This window comes from Hemicordylus capensis, chromosome 4 (genome assembly GCF_027244095.1).
Source record: "Hemicordylus capensis ecotype Gifberg chromosome 4, rHemCap1.1.pri, whole genome shotgun sequence".
NCBI lineage: Eukaryota > Metazoa > Chordata > Lepidosauria > Squamata > Cordylidae > Hemicordylus > Hemicordylus capensis.
This window is the reverse complement of record NC_069660.1, coordinates 103,948,391-103,969,067: the sequence shown is the minus strand read 5'-3', so window position 1 is coordinate 103,969,067 and position 20,677 is coordinate 103,948,391. Positions and strand designations below refer to the sequence as shown.

The following is a 20,677-nucleotide window of genomic DNA, read 5'->3' as shown; positions in this document are numbered from 1 at the left end:
AGGCACGCCGGGGCAGGGAGCAGCGGGAGGGGTAAGTACAACCTTCCCCCGCCCTTAAAGGGACCCCCACCTTAGTCTGTTTGAACAACTAACTGCCGATGCTCGGACCGGTCCAGGGGCCTGTAGAATGGCCTCTGGACCGGTCTGTGCACATCACTAATCATTAGGAGGTGGATGACTGGGAACAGGCTCCTCATCAGGTATATAGCCCTCGCCTGCCTTGCTACTGATCAATCTCCATCACCACCTCCTACGAGGGCTGCCTCCTCCAAAGCCAAGGCTGTGCCTGCTCCAGATGGCAAGGGCAAGCAACCCAAGGCCACTAAGTCTGAGGCTTCTGTACAAACACACCGGTACACAAACCTAGAGTTCTGACTTCACTGCCTGAGTGTGGGTTGGATTCAGGAGATGACGATTCCACTCAAGGTGACACTGATATACCACAGGCCTTACTGGACCTTGATGACTGTCCCGGACCACCCTTCTACTTCTGCAGAAGATTACTGACCCAACTTCAAGGGATGTCCATGTCTTTGGGACTTGAGATATAGGTGGCCCCTGAAGGCTCAAAAGTTCCAATTTTGACCCCATTTAAGCTGATGCTGCTACTCCTGTTTCATTTCCATTGTTGCCTGCTGTCACAGAAGTGATGAAGGGTGTATAGGGGAAGCCTGCATCTATCCACCCATCTTCAAGGAAGCTGAACCATCTGTACTGTGTGCACCATACTGAATCTGAACATCTTTTTAAACATCCTAAGCCTACTCCATCGTGGTGGGGTCTTCCCAGCATGGTTCGAGACAAAACCCTTACCTGCACCGGCTGACGTGGATGGCAGGAAGCTGGATGCTTTTGGGAGGAGAATATATGCCGCCTCCTAGTCTCCAACCGTGGGTTGCCAACAACCAAGGGTGTATGGCGTGCTATACTCATTTTCTCCTGGAAAAACGGGAATCTTTTCTCTACAACCTGACCAAAGAGTCAGCAATGGCGTTCCTCTCTAAGAGGCTTAAAATCTCAAAGCAGCAACTACATTCTGCCTGTCTGCTTGTTGCTCCAGGGCCATGGTGGCAGCCTTTACCCTTTGCAGACAGGCCTGGCTAAAGTGTACTACCCTTACTCCAGAAGCAAAGATGTGTATACAGGATTTCCCCTTTGATGGAGACAACCTGTTTGGGAAGGAAACACATGACACTCTGGAACATGTCCGTAAGCTGATATCCACTGCCTGATCCATGGGCCTTCAGGCTCACTCATCTAAACAAGTAAAACAGCAGTCTTGGTCATAAGGTCAGACAAAACCAAATTACCAGGCAGGGCATTAAACTGCACCAGCTCTCCTCTGATTTAGAGTGGTCAAATTTGTGAGGTACGCAACTGGCTGAGGCAGGGGCGTACCAAGCTTGGAGTGGGCCTGGAGATGAGATTTTAAAATGGGTCCCTCAGTGCCTTCCTTTCCTTCACCTTCTAAATGGGGGCGCCACTGGGACAAAGAAAAAAGTGGGGCCCCACTTGGTTTAATTGGTTTATAACCAGGTAATTTGGTTTAATATAAAATCTAGCAGTTAGTTGAATCTATGCCCAGCACTCAAGGAAAAACAAAACAGAGTACTTCCAAGGCAGACTACCCCCCCTTTTCCGACTTAAGCCCTATCAGTCTTAATCTCCTGTACGCCATCTCAAGCCTAAAACCAGGATTTGGGGCTTGTCCTTGTCTCTCTTTAACATTCATCCTGGAAAAGATAATTCCAGTCTCTGCTTGTGCTATTTTAGTTGGTCCCAGTAAAGCTATTACCTTAATTTGAATGTTTTCCCTTAATAGACTAATGGCCACCTACGATTTTCATTTCTTTAAGAGAAACATTTGGGGAAGGGCGGGTGAGGTTAGCGATTCCAACCACCACTACACTTAAAATCCAGTCATTGTACTTAGAATTCCCAATCAATTCTGCTGGACTTTCTTTTCCAAAAAACATGCCCAGGACTGAGCTGTTAGGCTTGTTAGCATGGACTCGTAAAGTGCTTTAGGAGCATCATTAATTTCACTGGTGGTGTTTAAACATCACAACCTACAAAAACCCTGCACCAAAGTTCTCCATCCTACTCCCACCTCCTACAAGCAGTGAGCAACTCAGTGCTCACCACGTCCTTTGAGCACATTGACGAATCAGAACACCACCGCAGGCCACACGGGGAGGTTCTTCCGTTCAGTCTTCTGCAGAGTCTGTCCTTTTGATGGGGCTCGGTTTTAGATTCCAAGGTGAGGGTGAGTGGGTCTGCGCGCTGTGTTGAATTTAGTGATTGGGCACATTCTAACAAGCAGAGCAGGGGAAAGGGGTGGGGGATGTCTGTTTCCCTTGAGCTCATGGGCTCGCGCCCCTGTGTGGTTACAATCTGTCAGACCTAATTTGTTACACTTCATGCTTCTGACAGTAGTGGGCATTGGGCCACTTTGCTGTTGCTGCAATAGAGAAAGGGGAAAGAGAAATGGGGTCATGGGCTGGCCTTGGGGGCCCCTCAGAGGCTGTAGGCCAGGAGACATTTGTCTCCCTTTGTCTTTTTAACAGTATGCCCTTGAAGGTAGTTTGGGAAGCCATATTGAATACTACTAGGTGCAACAGAACGTAGACCAGCTTGCTTCTTCATATCCACTATTCATTGTTTAATCATTTCTTTGGCAGCATCATATCCCAATGAAAATAGGTATTGTGGAGAGAAGCCATATCTACCCAATTTATCAGAGGCTCTTACACCAGTTAGAGTGGAACTCATCTTTCAGTACCTGAGGCGATTAGAAGCGTTGAACCACCTTGCAGTTATTGAGTTATTTTGCCATTGTTAGTATTGGATATCTTGGCACTTCAAAAGGAAGGGAAGATTAGCAAAATCACCCTTGTGATGGTGAAAGCAAACCAGTTCCTAAGAAGGCATCTCATAAAAGTTGGTACAGGTAGATCTCGTTATCTGCGGTTGAGAAAAAGACATCCGATCTTGGCATACGCGGAAAAGCAGGGGGACATGCCAACCTCACATATCAGTGGGTAAGAGGTGGCCAGAAATGACCACAGAGGTAATTTTCAGCTGCCATTTTCTTCAATGGAGCCAGAGACGTGAGTGTGGGGCGGTATCAAAGTGTAATAAATAAATAAATTAAATGGCTCCCATCTTTGTAAAAGAAAAGAAAAAACCCACTGATTTTTGGCCGATATGGGGGCACAGCACGACTCAGGGAGCAGCAGAGCATGGTAAGAAACTCTGCCCCCCCCCCCCAGTGAAATTCGGCCCATTTTTGGCCATTTCCCACCAACTGGAAACCTAAACCCCACGATCCATTACTCAATATTCATGGTTTCCATATTGCAGCTACAGCTTGGAATGGAACCCCGACGAATATCGAGGTTCTCCTGTATTCCACAAGACGGATAATGAAGCAGATCCTAGGCTTGTCTGGAGTTTCAGGCCTCAGTCTCCCAAGTGTCAACCCTACAGCTTATTGATGATAGAAAACTGCTGCCATATTCTCCTTCCAGTCTCCTAACTTCTGTCCTTTCTGCTTAAACATTCGATAAATGCCTCTTCTCTAGAAATCCAGCTGCTCCTCAGGATCTTTTATTTTCTCTCAATGTCTCCCTTCAGAGTTGTAGTTACTCATTCTCTCTCTTACCGCAACTTTCAAAGGCTAAAAAATAATTCAGCTCATTCCCCTTCTAACAGCAGGCTGCAGATGCACACAGGGTTACTGTAGTATTGTAATTTTTTAGTTTGAGGCAATCATTGCTTCCACATGCCCAGAACTCTTTGTGTAACAGCTGAATGGCAGGCAGAAACTAGGCCAGTGGAGTCTATCCCCTCCCCCCCGCCCAGATTTGGAGATGGGAACTGCACTTATTGAAGTTCTGGGAGCCAAACAGCTTAAGTGCAGCCAGAATATCAACAAGGGCTGCTTGCATCTTTGTATGCTAGGCAAAGTTGCATCTGTTGAATGTCTGCCTGTTGCACAACTTTGAAAAGTTCTAGGCTCTTTGGCCCTTACAAAGAGCTCAACAGCTCATGCCCCTTAGGGGAATAAGGTTGGAGAGTGGTAAACACTTAAAGCACAAGCACGGAGGCCTACTGGTTCTGAGGTAAGATAAAGTAAAATAGAAGCAGCCACAGCTAAGCAAAGTTGATTTGATTTAAATCATGTTTAAATCACTTCACAGAAAGAATCAATTTTAATGATTTAAGTCAGTGATTCTCAAACTTGGGTCCTCAGGTGTTATTGGACTTCAACTCCCATAATCCCCAACCAAAGGCCACTGAGGCTGGGGATTATGGGAGTTGAAGTCCAATAACACCTGAGGACCCAAGTTTGAGAATCCCTGATTTAAATCATAATGAAATTACTAGCTGGGAAGACTCTATTTAATCATTTTATATAAAAGTACATTATTGTTGTTGAATATAACCTTAATACATATTCAGGGATAGATGTAGGTTTCATTTTTAGATGGTTGGTAACACTTATCATAGTGCTGTTTCATTTGGGCAATCAGGCCTTGCATTTCATTGTTGCACTATTTGCATTTTGTATGCATGCCTTTCTTACTCACAGGTACAGGAACTTTAATAAAATCTTCCCAAATTTGGTCTCTTTTGTGGCCTGCTTCTATGATAGGCCTAACCTACTTCACAGGGTTGTTGTGAGGAGAAACTTAAGTATGTAGTACACCGCTCTGGGCTCCTTGGAGGAAGAGCGGGATATAAATGTAGTAGTAGTAGTAGTAGTAGTAGTAGTAATAAATAAATAGGTGTTTCCCTTTTGCAATGGAGGATACACTTGGAAAATGTTTCCTCAGGAGTGGATGAATACGTTCTGTTCACTTCTGTTCTCCTCCCCGTCCCATGCATTTATATCCAGACTCCTCCTCCTTGCTCAGATCTACACCACCCCCACCCCCATTCATTAATTGACTTTCTTTTGTCTTTGTTCTCAGGCGGTGGTTTGTGTGTGTATGTGCTGCATGTACAACACCTGCAGAATAGGACTGATCAGGTCTGCTGCCGCTCATCTCTATATACTGCTGTCAACATGTTCATAGAATATAATTATGATTAATATTCATGAGGTTATATTTGTCAACATTAGTTATGAATTGTTTTTTAATCAACTTGCTATTTTTTTAAAAAACACACATCTATTTTTATCAACCCTGCAGCTAAGAAACCGAGGCATTTGTGATTGAGTCTGTTTCCCATTTCACCTTGGATATATGAATTAAACCATTGTAATGCTTATCCTTGTCATGTGACTTTGTCATGTGCAAGGGGGCGTGGCCTGGGCTGCCGAGAGCCCGGACGAACTCTCGGAGCGTCATTTCAGGCAGGTTTGGCTGCCTAATAGGACGTTTTCCCCTCTCTTTTTCTCCAGAGAGGGAGAGGAAGGGAAAAACGTTCTATTAGGCAGTCGGAGTTGCCTGAAATACTTGGCAGAAAGTTTGCCCGGGCTCTCAGCGGCCCGGGCATGGGAGAGGGAGTTCGCTCTGGGCTGCTATGGAGCCCGAGCCACACAGGGCGGGGCTCTCTCGGCGGCTTCTCGCCATTGGCAGCTTGGGTTCTTTGAACCCTTTCGCCCAATGGTGGCTCCGCCCCTGTGCTGTGGACAGATGATAGTCTTAAACGAAAGGTATGGCCCTGGGGTAGGGCACCTTTAGGTGCTTTCTAAGCATTTCTCTTAAGACAAAACAAGGGGCAAGACCTATTTCTATACTGACAATTTGAGGGATAGGAGTGAGTATGACTCATCCTGATTAACTAGAGGTCTCCTCTGTAGGAGTCAACCATTAATCTTGCATTCCTTGGCTCTCCTAATGCTTGCTTGTTAAAAGGCTTCCTCCAAGTCTAATGGGGGAGAGCTCTGTCTGTTCTGATAAATGTCTATTCTCTGTCTATTCTGATAAATAACTTGGTGCCTCTGGGCACTTGGTGCCCAGAGGCACCAAGTGCCCACAGTGGTATTTTCCAATCTGTTGCAATCACATTAAGAATCTGGATATCGGGAATGTATCCACTAGAATGGTTAATATTCTCTTCATTGACCAGGGATATGTTTAGGTAGGACAGTATGACTATTATGAAAAACAAAGATTAGGTCATGGATGCCCATGGACGCAACCAAGTCAAGTGGGCATGGCAACAGTGGTACATCATTAAGAGGCTTTGTATAGGCGGGAGGAAACCTTGCACATCTTGAAACAGGACTATTTTTCCTCTTGGTATGGTCCTAAGCATCGCATTTCTCTGTTTCGGAGAGATGAGCTCTTGTACTTTGGCAGTGAATCAGTGTTTGAGGCTACCGTGGAAGGATCTTGCTTATAGATGGTTAGTGTGGTACATTGGTTAGCTTTGGCATTTAATGCAAAATCCTTGCTTAGTTACGAAATCCATTGCATGGCATCGTGCAATTTGCAACTTCTTCTGAAACTATATTGAAGGATGTGAAGATTAAAAAGAAAAGAACCGGAAGTGCTGTCAAAATTAAGGTTTTACTTCGCTCTCAACAAGGCTTTGGCCTAGTGTTTTCACATGCCTATTTAGGACTGAATGTGGTTTTTACACATTATCCTTTGTGCTGCAGATACATCTGAGATTTGGCAAAAACCATAACACCCAAAACTGTTTGAGCCCTTTCTTCAATTCATTAATGATGTGCTTGCTGTAGATCTCGGCCTTCAGAGAAATTTCGTATTCTAAAGAGAATGTGGTTATGTAACTTTGTTTTTACTTTTAAAAAAATGATGCTTTAGTTATGCCAGTGACAATAACCAATATGGGAGAGTAGTTACAGGTCAAGATAATATGCAGCAGTAGGAATACATCAAATGATGTAAGCTACTTGTGATTTGGAATCTACTGTTCAAAGTAAATATTGAGACTTTTGAGATGTTTGAGTCAGCATATTTGTTTTGTGCATCATATAAAATATGTCAGCATATTTGTGCTCATGTAAAATGAGCACTTGGCAGGTTTGTAATCTCTGTAGGCTTGAATGAGAGCAAAAGTACTTTCAGCTTTGTGTCCGTGTGTGTGTGTGTGTGTGTGTGTGTGTGTGATAGTTAGCAATTCCCAGCATAAACTCATTTTAATTAAATTAACATCTGTTTGTCTTTTTTTCCAACCTCTACTTTTTGAAGAGTGTTCTGATTTTTGTCTCTGCTCCCAGCCAGGGTTCAATAAGTTCTGAGTTGTTTTGAAGAGACATCCATTCTGCTGGTTTGGAAGATACAATAACCATATAAATGCAGGTAAGTTATATTGCTTGTGTCATTTTAAAACCATTCTCTTAAAAACGTCAGAAACCAAACCATACATCACAGAACAGGTTAGCTTTTAACTTGGGGTCATACTAGACAGTAGTTGCATGGTTTGCCCTTGTTTGTCTTTCCCCCCCTTGCTAAATAGCAGCTGTAGTGTGTGTGTAATAGGGATTGGGACTGAGGTGGGAGTGGAGGGGCCTTTCTCCTGCTGTAATCCTGATCTCCTTCTCCTGTGGCTGCCACTTAACAGGGGAAAACAATGGAAAATGCAAGTAAAGCTAAATGCAAATCTTTCATGGTTTGACACTTGGTCTCTATCTTCTGTCAGTCAGCATCATGTATTATGGCACCTCAAAGCCATACAACTTATATTGTGACATAAGACTCTGTGGGCTTGAGCCTGCTTTGTCCCATTCATGAAATGGTTACTGGAGTGAATAGTTAAATATATCCTTGTAGCATATTAAAGCCTTTGTCTCAGAACAGCTCACGTGAAGGGAAAAATGCTGAATCATCCCTGGCGAGCTACCTGGCTAGGCTTCTCATAAAACTATATTTCCGGTAGAATTAAAATGCTGCCTCCACCATCCCTCTAATTGACAGAGCTTGAACCTCCCAGGGGTTGGGGTGGAATCCCAGGGAAAACTCTCTTTTGCTATTGGATAAGTACAAAAACCTTCCACTTGTAGGCCTCCATGTGATGAGAAAACTGATAGCTGTTGAGTGCTTGAGGATGCTTTTGCACCAGAGAAATCCCTTTTCTGCCCCTCCCTTTTTTCTTGAGTTAAAGACCAACTCTGAGAGGCTTGTAAAAAGAAAAGAACAAAAATCAGTTTTATTCAGTTACTACAGATTGCTTCTGTTTGAGACTTTTAAGTTTTAAATACACTCAAAAATATTTGGTAGATCACAAAAAATAGCATAGGCATCAGTTTCAGGTTGCTTTTAGGCATGCTTAAAGGTTTACAGAGTATTTTGCTATGCCCTAGGTGGGTTAAGCATAGGCTACTGTATCTTATTTTAATTATATTGCAGGTAAACCATAATAGGACAGTATGAGGAATATGCAAAGCACACACACAAAGAAATATAAGTATCTAACACAACATCTGAATAACAAACTGTTCCCTATGCTGAATTCCCTTTTCCTTGAAAACACACCCAACACCTGATGAGAATCAAGCTTCCTTCAATCCTGTCTCTCAAGGATCTCTAGAGTTATTTCATGAAAAAAATCTCCATGCCCACTCCTGCTATGAAGGAGCAAACTCCATGTCCCTCACTTAGCCTTTCTGCATGTGCTTCTCTAGTACAGACCGCCCTTGTTCCCAGAATTCCCAGCAACTGCTTTCTAGGTCCCACCCACCTGGTGTACCGATTGGCCACGCTGGAGTCAAGACAAAGGTTCACTCCCTGTTAACTCTTCAGAGGGAGGTTCAGAAAGAAGGCAGCAGGGGCAAGGATAATCTCCTTCTCTCTTATTTACAGAGTGAGGCCCAGACATCAAGAGTAAACATGTTCACAGTACAGAGCAGAACACAAATGATTACAAGATCTAGTCGTCATAGATGTGACTTGTACTCCTAGTCAGATAATTCTTCTGAAAGTGGGGTAACTCCAATAGTATACAATGAGCTAGCTGTTCTCAAGGTTTGTTGAGATCAAATCCCACAATGTGTATAGGAACTGAAATAAACCTTAACAAGAGCCTTATGCTGGATTTAAATCAAACATTTGAATGGTTAGAGGAAATTATGCAACTATCATCACCATCTCCCATTCCCTTCCCCCCCCCAGCCCCCCCCCCACACATACACTTTACCACATTCCTAAATTCCTGCCCCATAGAAAACTGATGCAATACAATATCTGACATATGCCACTCAGCTTGAGGGATGGTGCCATTTAATAAGTTTAAAAGATTTTTTGAGCGGGGGGGGAGGGCACAACAGTGTACTTTTTGCTACTAAATTCTCTCCCTTCTGTGTTGCAGTAAAATAATTGACATCTACTTGAATAAGTTTATAATGTAAGGAGAAAGTAAATGCTGAAGTTGTTCCACACTCATTTGGATTGTAGAACTTCATTTTACCTGTAACAATGAACATTTTCTCATGGGCCTGTTGGCCAAACTGGAATAGCTGATGCTGGTTGTTATCAGTATTTATTTAAACATATTTATATACCACCTGTGTGAGTTTGTGTGTGTGAGAAAGAGAGAGATGGCATGTGTGTGTGAGAAAGAGATGTACATAATCCAAATCAGAATCTAAAAATAAAATAAAACAATTTCACAGATTAAAACAATTAAACAGCCTAAAATCATTTTTAATTCAAAGCCTGAGAAAGAACAGGTGTGTCTTAAGGGTGTTTTTAAAAAGCAATCAGAGATGGAGAAGCTCTTCTTTTGACAGGAAGTGCATTCCAAAGCCCTGGGGCAGCCACAAATAAAGCCTGGCCCTGAGTTGCCACCAGATGAGCCGGCACAACTGTAACTGGACCTCCCCAGATGATCTTAGTAGGTGGCAGGGTTCATGACAGACACTCTCTTAAGTACCCTGGACCTAACCCTGTCAGGACTTTATAGGTAATAACCAGCACTTTGTATTTTACTCAGAAACATCGGCAGCCAGTACAGTTCTTTAAAAATTGGTGTTACATGGTCCTTCAGGTTGTTCCAGAGACCAACCTGGCTGCTGCATTCTGTACTAGCTGTAGTGTCCAGACGACATACAAAGGCAGCAGCCCTATGTAGAGTGCATTACAGTAGTCAAGCCTAGAGATTACCAGCATATGCAACACTATTTTAAGGTAATTTACCTACAGAAATGGGTGTAGCTGACACATTGGCCAAAGCTGATAAAAAGCACTCCTGGCCACTGCCTCAACCTGAGAAACCAGAGAGTTTTGGATCCAGGAGCCACTCCCAAGCTACATTCCTTATCTTTCAGGTGGAGTGTAACCGTGTCAAGAATGGGCAGATCTAAACCATCGCTTGGGTCTTGACCACCCCCCCAAACAGTTAGTACCTCCATCTTTTTGGATTCAACTTCAGTTTGTTATCCTTTTTCCAGCCCATGACTGCCTCCAGGCAGGCATTTAGCAAAGTTATGCCATTTCCTAATGACATTGATAGGGAGAACTAAATTTGGGTGTAATCTGCATGTTGATAATGCCATTTGGATGTCATGAGCATATTGATAACACCAACTCGCCTAATGATCTCTTCCAGCGGTTTCATGTAGTTGCTAAAGAGATTGGTGACAGTATGGAGCTTTGTGGGACTCCATACAGTAACTCTCACTTTGCAGAGCAACAATCTCCAAGTGACACCATCTGGAATCTACCAGAGAGATAGGAACGGAACCACTCTAAAACAGTGCCACCTAATCCCACCACCCTCAGGTGACCCAGAAGGATACCATGGCCGATGATTTCGAAAGCTGCTGTAAGATCCAAAAGGATCAGTAGAATCACATTCCCTCTGCCAATATAGGTTGAGTATCCCTTATCCGGACATCTGAAATCTGGAATGCTCCAAAATCTGTACACCACGCCATAACAAAAAAACAAAACGCCTTAGCTCACTCGCTTGCAGATTCCTAATTTTGTTGCTTTTAAACATGCAGTCAAAACTTACTTATTTCAGAAGGCTGCACACATCTCATCCCCCTCACTGCCCACTCAGGACACTTCTCCCCTGGTGTCATCCCAAGCCCACTCCCTGCTTTCCTCCCTTGCATTGCCTCCCCCTGCGGCTCTGGGGTCCTCACGCACACCATCTACATTGGCAACCACCGAGTTCTCTTTTTCAAGGGAGGGCTGCAGATCCCACAGGCAGGAAAAGACACAAAGCCTCCTTTCTCGGGGGAGGGGCCGGAAGGGAAGGTGCCTGTGCCAAATGTTTCTTCCCAGTCGCCTCTCTAGGAACCTGGACTCCATCAGGTTAACTCTTAAACTGGCCTTCCTTTGGCAGGAGGCAGCAAAGGGGGATCCTCCATCCCTGCCTTGCAAGAGAGAGCAAAGAGTGCATACTCAGTTTGGTACCTGCTCTGTTGGCGTCTGTTTTGGCGCTCTGTTGGTGCCTGCTCTGTTTAGTAAAGGTACAGTACAGGGTAATGTCGAAAATGTCAAAAAGGCCTGCTGATGCCCCTATGGGTAACAGTGATAATAAAAAGAGGAAACATTTATGTTTATCTATAGAACAGAAAGTAAAGCTGTTGGGGAAACTTAGTTTTGATTACATTTACAGCTATCTGTAGTTATAAATTCAATGCTTATTTGTTTTTATACTTTAAATAAAACCTAAAAAAAAAAAAAGTTACCTTTTGTGTTTGGACTTGGATTCCACGCCCAAGATATTTCATTATGCAGATATTCAGAAATCCGGAAAAATCCGAAATCCGGAACACTTCTGGTCCCAAGCAGTCTGGATGAGGGATACTCAACCTGTACCTAATTGGAGATTATCCATCAGGCTGACGCAATCCCCATAGCCTGCTTGAAAGCCAGTTTGAAATGGGTCTAGATCAGGGTTTCTCAACGTGTGGGTCCCCAGATGTAATTGGACTTCAACTCCCATAATTCCCAATGAATTCCCAACCAAAGGCCACTGGGGCTGGGGATTATGGGAGTTGAAGTCCAATAACATCTGGGGACCCACATGTTGAGAAACCCTGGTCTAGATTATCTGTTTCCTCCAGGAATGTCTGAAGTTAAGAGGCCACCATCCTCTCAGTCACCTTGTTCAACCGTGGGGGATTAGAGATGGGCCTATAGTTGCCTAACTCTGCATGTTCCCATGTAGGTTTTTCCTCCTCCTTCAAATATGGCCTAATGATAGCCTTCTTAAGACAAGGAGGCATCTATCCTCCCTCAGAGATGGATTTATGAGGTTTATCATAAGAAAGCTTTTATAATGTTTACCATTATAATCTAGACCCTAATATTGCCCTTTAATTCCAAATTATTATTATTAATAATATTAATTAATTTTTATTTATTATTTGAACATTTGCATGGCTTAAAATTGAATATATTCAGTAACATCTCATTTTTATAGCCTGTTACTATTTGCTGCCAGCATCTCTCTTAATTTCTTAGATTCTGTATTTCATTTGTTTTTGTTTCCTCCCTCTTCCATCAACTTCAGGTGTTCCTGTGCATAGAAATATATGAGCACATGCATATAATTTACAGTTGCAATATGGAAACAAAGCTAGAGTGAAATATTTTAACCATTCTGTAATCTATCTTGTGACTCTTTCCATTTCCATTTGTTTAGTATATAAATGTAAAAGAAGATTGTAAAGCTATGGCTTTCTGTGCGAAAATGAGAAGCTCCAAGAAAAATGAAATTAATACAGAAACTCAAGAGCAAGGGTTGGAAGTAGCATTCTATTTACCAGATAAACCTTCTCTTCATTATACGTGTGGCAAATACACAGCAGAAGACCTTTGCATTGAAGCTGCCCAGAAATGCTGTGAGTTTTATTAGTCACTATCTTACTATTTAAGCTAAATGGTACTGAAATTAGATGTGCATGTTGCAGATAGGTCCAGTAGGATACAGTGAGCAGGATCAATACTAAGTTAGTAATGACCAAGACACATTGAAATTAATGAGACAAGTTTGTCATGACTAACAAGTCTTACTAATTTCAGTGGAACTTAATTTGGATCCTGCCCACTGTGTAGAAAGGGGAAATCCTCTCCAAGGCTTTTCTTTCTCTGTCTTGGATCTTGGTTTTTGGCTTTAGCAGCATTGTTTCTCTGTAAGCCATTCCTACAGAACAGTCAGAATTTATATTCCTTTATGGCTCAAGTTGGCCAAGAATGTGCATCTATGTAATAAGTCTTTAGAGAAGCAAGATTAGGCTCTCTAGGACACTTCCTTTCTCAACAGCCTTATTCTGGTTTAAATATGATAATCATTTTGCAGTTTCTATATATTTTTCCTGCTTAGAGATTGTATGGCTACACTCCCTTTCCTGTCCTAAAAGTAATTGTAACTATATATTAATATAATAGATACACTGATTATACAGTTTTCTATGTCCAGTGTGAAACCAGTGTTCCCTCTAACAGGGATTTCCAGATATTGTTGACTACAGTTCCCAAAATCCCCAGCTGCAATGGTTTTTGCTTGGGGATTCTGGGAGTTGTAGTCAACAACATCTGGGAATCCTTGTTAGAGCGAACACTGTGTGGGACCCTTGTAAAAATGTGCCCCCATTTTCCTCCATGGCTCCAGTTCACCTGCTCCTTCTGACTTATTTGTCATGGACAGTAAAGATCTCTTAGGCAGATTTCAATAAAATACTTTTGCTAATCCTAGTTGCTAAATAAAAAGTATTTATAATAAATACTTAAAGCCCATTTCTTATTTATGCTAATTGAGTCTAAAAGTTGTCAAACACTTCTCTTTATTTATTCTAACCTATGTACAGCATGTTGCCAGTAACTTCTCTTATAAAGCAAAACAAATTTGCATGTGTGTTAGGGAATATGTCCCGGGTGGGGGGTTGGGGGAATTCTCACCCCTTGGTCCTAAGAAAATATTTCTGTGGAAAGCCCAAAACCTGCTTCAGGTTATTTCACTCCTTGCTAATACAGGTATGTTTCCATTTCCCTGAATTTCACTGAGGCTCTGCTTAGACCTTACCTCCTCACTCCTTTAATTCTAATGAGAAGACAGTCTCAGGCACAGCAGATTGAGTGGGACTTTGGTTTATCTGAAGGATCATCATCTCTGGTCTCCCTATGTCTTCTCAGAAAGAATGTGGAATTGTAATCTGGGATGTCAAACAGGGAAACTATTGATTTTCCTGTTACATGCCATATAAGTGATGAAGATGACGAGGAAGGAAGTGTATGAGTCTAATACCTGCTCAAAATCTCACTGCAAGTTGGGAGAGGGAAAGTTAATTTCTGATCAGGGAATGAGTTTCTGGATGTGATCGTTACACATTTTGTCCTTAACATGAGTAGTACATTGTTGCTGGCAGGTTGCATGCCAAAGTGTTTTTATGGTTGAATTCCATTTTTAATGTAGGTCACTTGTTTTCCATTAGTGCAATCTTCTATTGTCTGTTATATTTTAATGTGTAATGATGTAACGTAACATTTATTAAAGTTCTTATTAATATACTGATTTCTTAATATTAACTTGTACAGACACATTTTCATGGTCTGTACAGGTCTAGGAACATAGGAAGCTGTCATATACTGAGTAAGACCAGTGGTCTATCTAGCACAGTATTGTCTTCACAGACTGGCAGTGGCTTCTCCAAGGTCTGAGTGAGTTGGTAAAATTCTATGCTTTCTTTTGACAGCTATTTCTCCATTGTGCCATAACTTGTTTGCACTTTTTGATGAGAGCAGAATCTTGTGGTATGCACCGAATCATGTCTTCCAAATAGATGATAAAACTGCCCTCCGGGTTCATTATCGTATGAGGTACATGTCATATTTTGTAGCATTATTGTATAAACCATCTTGTCAAATAACTGGTCCATGCATCATTAAATACTTGAATCAGTCTTTAGATTGTTGTCCAGGGAATATGTCCACAAGACTCTGATGACCAGAAGGGTTGGAAAAATTATATTTTTTAATTATATTTTTAAAATTATATTTAAAAATATAAATTACATTTTTTAAAATATAATTTTTTATTAAATTATATTTAATAAAAATGAATTTTATTGTAATATTTCTTGATGCTGTAAGCCACCTTAAATGTCAATTGGAAAAGAGGAGCAAAATATATATGGAATGAAGAAATAAGACCAAATATTGGATGTATGTCTGCTACTTCAGGATTTCCAATGGAAGATATAGTTAACAAGTCTTGTAGAACAGTTCTAACCATAATGCTGAGATTGCTTCTATTGATTCAGACTGAAAAATTGTGTTGATATGATCTTGGTTTTCCACAATGGAATGGTGAATCTAATTTTATAGCATTAATTACAGTACTTTTGTACAACCAGAACAACTTTCAGTTGTTTAATGTTATATTTCACAAAATTTAGGGCTTAAGACAACCTAGTGAATTCATGACGATTTGAACTGAGAACTTGCTGACCTCAGCTCAGTCTTGGGGCCAAACTGTATGTTATGTGAGGAATGTTCATGGCCCTGACATGCTTGTGTTTGCCCCCACTTAGAGTGGCATGGGGGTTCAATTCAGATTCAGACCTTACTTGGCATAGGTAATAGGAGAGCTAGATGAGGGCCCCCTGGCTGCTTTTTAGGGAATTCTTAAAAAAAACCCAAAACAACCAAGCACATACAACTTGGTATTTAGTCACCACACTCTCAAGCTCTATTTAATTCTGGCAGAATTAAAGTCCATATTAAAGTCCAGAATTAAGTCCATATAAACAGGATGGTACCAGTTCTTTATCGGTGTACTCTATTTTTCCCCCCCAAAAATATTTTCCTGACTTTGTTTTCATGAACTTAGTACTGAGCATTGTTACAGTAAAAACTGAGATGATATTTCCTGTCTATCTTTTATGTAACTTTTTAATAGAGTGAGTATTTGTGTCATAGTTTGTTCAAACCAAATTGTTTACATTTAATGACTTTATAGTCATTAAAGTCATAAGTGAAAACAATGGCACAAGAATATTCAGCCAAGCTCAACAATGTATTGGATATGGTACTAAATGCTTTTACTTCAGGGTAGAAGTGCTAACATGAAATGAATTTTAAGTAGTAATTGGATGTCAAGAAGCAAGTGGCAGTTTGTTTATTAGAATAGTTAGTCATTTAAAGTATCGTAAGTGCTTCATCAACCATAGCTTTCAGAACAGAAACAATTTTTGTATTTTAACTTGGTTCCTGCTACTAATCCTTATAATAAAGAATTATTATAACTGTCGAAGTACAAGAGGGTTCCTAGAGATGTGGCAAAATCGTAATTATTAAAGGATTTTGCACAAGCGTGTGATTGATTGAGTTTACATGAGTTCAATATGTAAGCCAGAAGGATGAGGCAGGAGCCCTTTTTGATCAGACCAGGGTTGATCAGATCCAGCATTTTGTTTCTCACAGTGGTTAGTTAGCTGCTTCTGGGAAACTCACAAGCAGGGTATGAAGACAATAACCATTCCCTGCTGTTTCTCCACCCACCCACCATCACTGGTATTCAGAAAGATCCTGTTCCACATAGTAGTCGTGACCTCTCCTACATATATTTTTCTAATTTACCTTTAAAACCCATCTACTGCATATTAGTGGCTATCACCAGACCCTCTGGTAGCATATTCCATATGTTTAAGCAAGCATAATGTGAAGAAGTATTTCCTTTGATGTGAATCTTCTGGCAACATCTTTTAGTGCTTAACCCTGAGCTTTACTACTGCTACTACTACCATAAATTTTTATATACTACTCTTCAACAAAAGTGGTGTATATAGAAAAATAAATACACAAATAAGATGGTCCCCTGTCCCCAAAGGGCTCACAATCTAAAAAGAAACATAAGGTTGACCCAAGAAACACTCACTGGAGGGATGCTGTGCTGGGGTTGGATAGGGCAAATTGCTCTCCCCGCTTTAAAAGGTACCTCTTTGCTCTGTTAGCTTTAGCATTGAGAGTGAGAGAAAACCTTCTCTTTATCTGCTTCAAGGACTTTAAAGCATAAAATCAACATCTTGAATTATATCCAAAACAGAAGCCAGTGAAGAACTCTCAGTATTGTTGCCAGTACACCATGTTTTGGGGCCATGCAAAAAACACTCCTCTATCAGATGCACTAACAGCACAATACTATGGGATTGTTGTCGCCTTGAACTTTTCAACTCTCTCAGTTCTAGTAGTTTGGCATGAGTTAGTCATAAAGCCCCAGGCTGAGTTTGGCAGCATGCCTCCAGGTTCAGGTGTCAATGAATGGAAACAAGATGTGCCTACCCCTCGTTATGGAGGTAAAGACCTCTTTAAAGCAAATTGTTCTGGAAGCAGATAGTCTCGCCTCCCAAGATAGCAGTTGGAATACCTTGCAGGAGAAGCACAAATACAGCCATTTCTTATCCCATTAAGTTCTATGAATTGGTTAACAAAGATAAGGGATGAGTTTTTCATAAGTAAATAGAAGATATGCCTCTTGCAGCTGGGACAACATAGTCCTGAGATAGCAACCAAATGTAGCCCCATTCTCCTCATACATTTGGACATCTACACAGCCTGCCTTTACCTTTGTTCAGAAGGACACACCAGCAGTGACTCGTCCATCCCTACAATGGACACTTTTATGTAGCAAGGACCTCCCTCCCCCACATGGTGGAATAGCCACCTGATTGAATGAGCAGCTGCCTCAGGGCATGTTTTGCAGTATATTTGCCCAAAGAGAGCCACATAGAATATAAAACAGTTGGACTGTTGGAGGCTGCTGGCCACGGACTCTCTCACACAGGTGATCTGCAGCAGCTGTAGCTGCTGCTGTCCTCGCCTCTCTTCTCTGCTGTACCCCACTCACTACTTGTGAGGAGGCACCTTGCCCATCCTTCGTGCACCAAACACACCGAGGGAGGATAGGCAATTCCAACATCTCCAGCCATCTATCCCCAAGCTTCTTCGCCTCTTTCTCTGCCTCCCTCGCTGCTCTCCAGGCACTCCATAATAAAAGCCTCTACTTGGACTCTTTTTACAAAATGCTAGTCAAAGTTATTGAATTTGCTAACCAGACTCTTTTGCCTTCTGCATCTCCTCCTTTCTACCCTAAATAAAGCCTTGAAACTGCAAGCATGCTGCCTCATTTCCCCCCAGTACACCAAATCTGCTTAAATTGATACTGTGCCAGGACTGCACTCACATTTGATAATTTGAGTTAATTTCCCCACATTAGCCCAAAAGCATAGCCGGAGCCCCTAGCCAATCGCTTCAGTGCAGTTCTGGTAACAGTATGCTCATGCTGGTATACACCATCAATAACCTGGCCACCATATTTTGTATCAGTAGATATTTCAGAAGACTTCTCACATGTGGTTTTATCTATACAGGCAAATCTCGCCATCACACTCAACATCCAATGTTCTGTATATCCGCGGTTAGGTAATTGATACCTGAGCTCAGTCTATGTGGCGAAAAGTGGTTTTAAATAGTTTTGCACATCCGCGTTGTCAGGGTGGCTGGAAATGATCTGCCATTTTTTGGTTCGTTAAAAAACAAACAAACACCCCACAAATTTTCACTGGAAAATGGGATAATTGGGACTTGGAGGGGCATTCCTTGACAGCTGGACACCCACGGAGCACGGTAGGGCACTCCCCACTGGCATTTTTCACTGATTTGGGCCCTTTTTTCATTTTCCAGGAACCTCCCCATTCCCAATGCCTCAAAGACCCTAAAGGACCACTTCCTCTTTAGAAGGCATTCATTATGAGCACCTTTCTTATGAGGCAAGGCTACAACACCTGGGGCTTTTTAGTTTAGAAAAAAGATGACTGCGGGGAGACATGATAGAGGTCTATAAAATAATGCATGGTGTGGAGAAAGTGGAGAACGATAAATTCTTCTCCCTCTCACATCACACTAGAACCAGGGGTCATTCCATGAAATTGATTGCTAGGAAATCTAGGACCAACAAACAGAAGTACTTTTCCACACAACACATAATCAACTTGTGGAATACTCTGCCACGAGATGTGGTGACAGCCAACAATCTGGATGGCTTTAAGAAGGGTTTGAATAACTTCATGGAGGAGAGGTCTATCAGCAGGGCTAAAAGCCACCTCCAGCCTCAAAGGCAGGATGCCTTGAGGACCAGTTGCAGGGGAGTAACAGCAGGAGAAAGGGCATGCCCTCAGCTCCTGCCTGTGGCTTCCAGTGGCATCTGGTGGGCCACTGTGCGAAACAGGATGCTGGACTAGATGGGCCTTGGGCTTGATCCAGCAGGGCTGTTCTTATGTTCTTATGTTCTATATATGGACCCAACCAGCTTCTTCCGTTCATCTGGTTTTATAATGGAAAAGGTTGAATACACAATGAATGAATGAAGGGTTGAATAAATTCATGGAAAGAGGTGGATACACATATGTTAGGCTGGATCTCTCCAAGCAGTCTGTATATTCTCAGGCTGCAGTAATTTTAAATGGATCCAAGCAACTGTGATAAGACATTTCTGCAGGAACATCCTGCCCCTGACCTATGTTTAACCGGCAATTACAGTCTGAATTGGATGCAAACAATTTTTTCTGCCAAATTCTGAGCTAACAAGTCACAAAGGGCAAGTAAGGATTCTACCTGTTTTCCTGAGCTCCTAAATGTAAGAGGCTTCTATAAAAATTCTACTGGATGGCATTGAGCATATGCAATGATAGTGGAGAAATATTTTTGGATTTTACAGTTGCCCCTACCATAGAGTCGCCTTCAGATAGGTGCTAGCCTGTGATCCATTTTGTCTTGGATTTTTCTCTTTGTGTTGACATAATCTTCCTAGCTGCTTCCATCATAGCCAACTCTCCAGAATATCAAGCAGCTCTAGCCCGTTGGTGAAGAAATGTAAGAGCAATAGTTTCAACAGCCCAGGTTATCCAGAGATCCACTAGGGCTTGAACAGAACATGGCAGCCATGTTAGCTAGAATTTTTCCTTGGAGTTGTAAGAAAACCATTTGGGCCTAACAGGTCCTCCACCTCCTGGAGCAACAGTTAGCTCTAACCTCACTAGGTAACTGACGATGACAAGGGTGCTGTTGAGACTCTCTCTCTCTCTCGTCATCTTGCTTGGGCCAGAATACTAAATCTAGTGTGTGACCTGCTAGGGTGACGCAGGGCAATGAAATACTACAGAACCTTGCCTGTTCCTAGTACTCAGCATTTAATATGGTAATTGACAATTAACTTCCTTGAACCAGAACATCAAATTCAGGATATGACCTGCTGTGTGCATGAATAAACTATCTTCTAGAATAGCTCATGTTGCATGGTGGCTGTGAGTTCCTGCCACATCCCAGATAGATGACCACAGCATGGATATTGGTTCCTTCAGGACTAAAAGCCTGGGGGTCTTACCCACTAGATGCTAGACCACCTTCGTCATTTCAGGTAGGGAGACTCTTATGCAGCATACTAGTCATACACATCCATAACACCAGGTGCAAACACACAAAATTCGGACTCCCAGATAATATTTCTGAAGAGGAGATGGAATTTGGAGTGGCTGGTCACATTATGTCCTCACCCATTTGAGCCTACATTCATACAGTAGCGAGTCCTCGGCTAGACACATCTGAGAAACTCAACTTCGTTCGCCATTTTTTGTGGAGCCTCCCAAATGGTTTTGCCAGCTGTGTTTGCCAGCTGTGTTTTGCATTGTGTTTTAATACTGAATGGCAGTGTTACCTAGCCTCCCAGCAGAAAATCAAGCTTTCCA

General features: G+C 42.1%; 1 protein-coding gene across 7 annotated transcripts in view; it reads left to right on the top strand.

Moving 5' to 3' along the window:
- JAK1 (Janus kinase 1) overlaps positions 1–20,677 on the top strand; it is a 150,088-nt gene that overhangs the window by 73,582 nt on the left and 55,829 nt on the right. For 3 of the 7 annotated variants that reach the window (XM_053243926.1, XM_053243923.1, XM_053243927.1), the window contains exons 2-4: positions 7,202–7,283; positions 12,580–12,778; positions 14,630–14,753. In XM_053243926.1, the coding sequence (XP_053099901.1) occupies positions 7,278–7,283; positions 12,580–12,778; positions 14,630–14,753 (329 nt within the window). In that variant the 5' untranslated portion in view covers positions 7,202–7,277. Of the gene's footprint in view, positions 1–7,201; positions 7,284–10,246; positions 10,317–12,579; positions 12,779–14,629; positions 14,754–20,677 lie in introns of all 7 variants that reach the window. The other 4 variants (XM_053243924.1, XM_053243928.1, XM_053243930.1 and 1 more) reach the window with 3 other exon arrangements.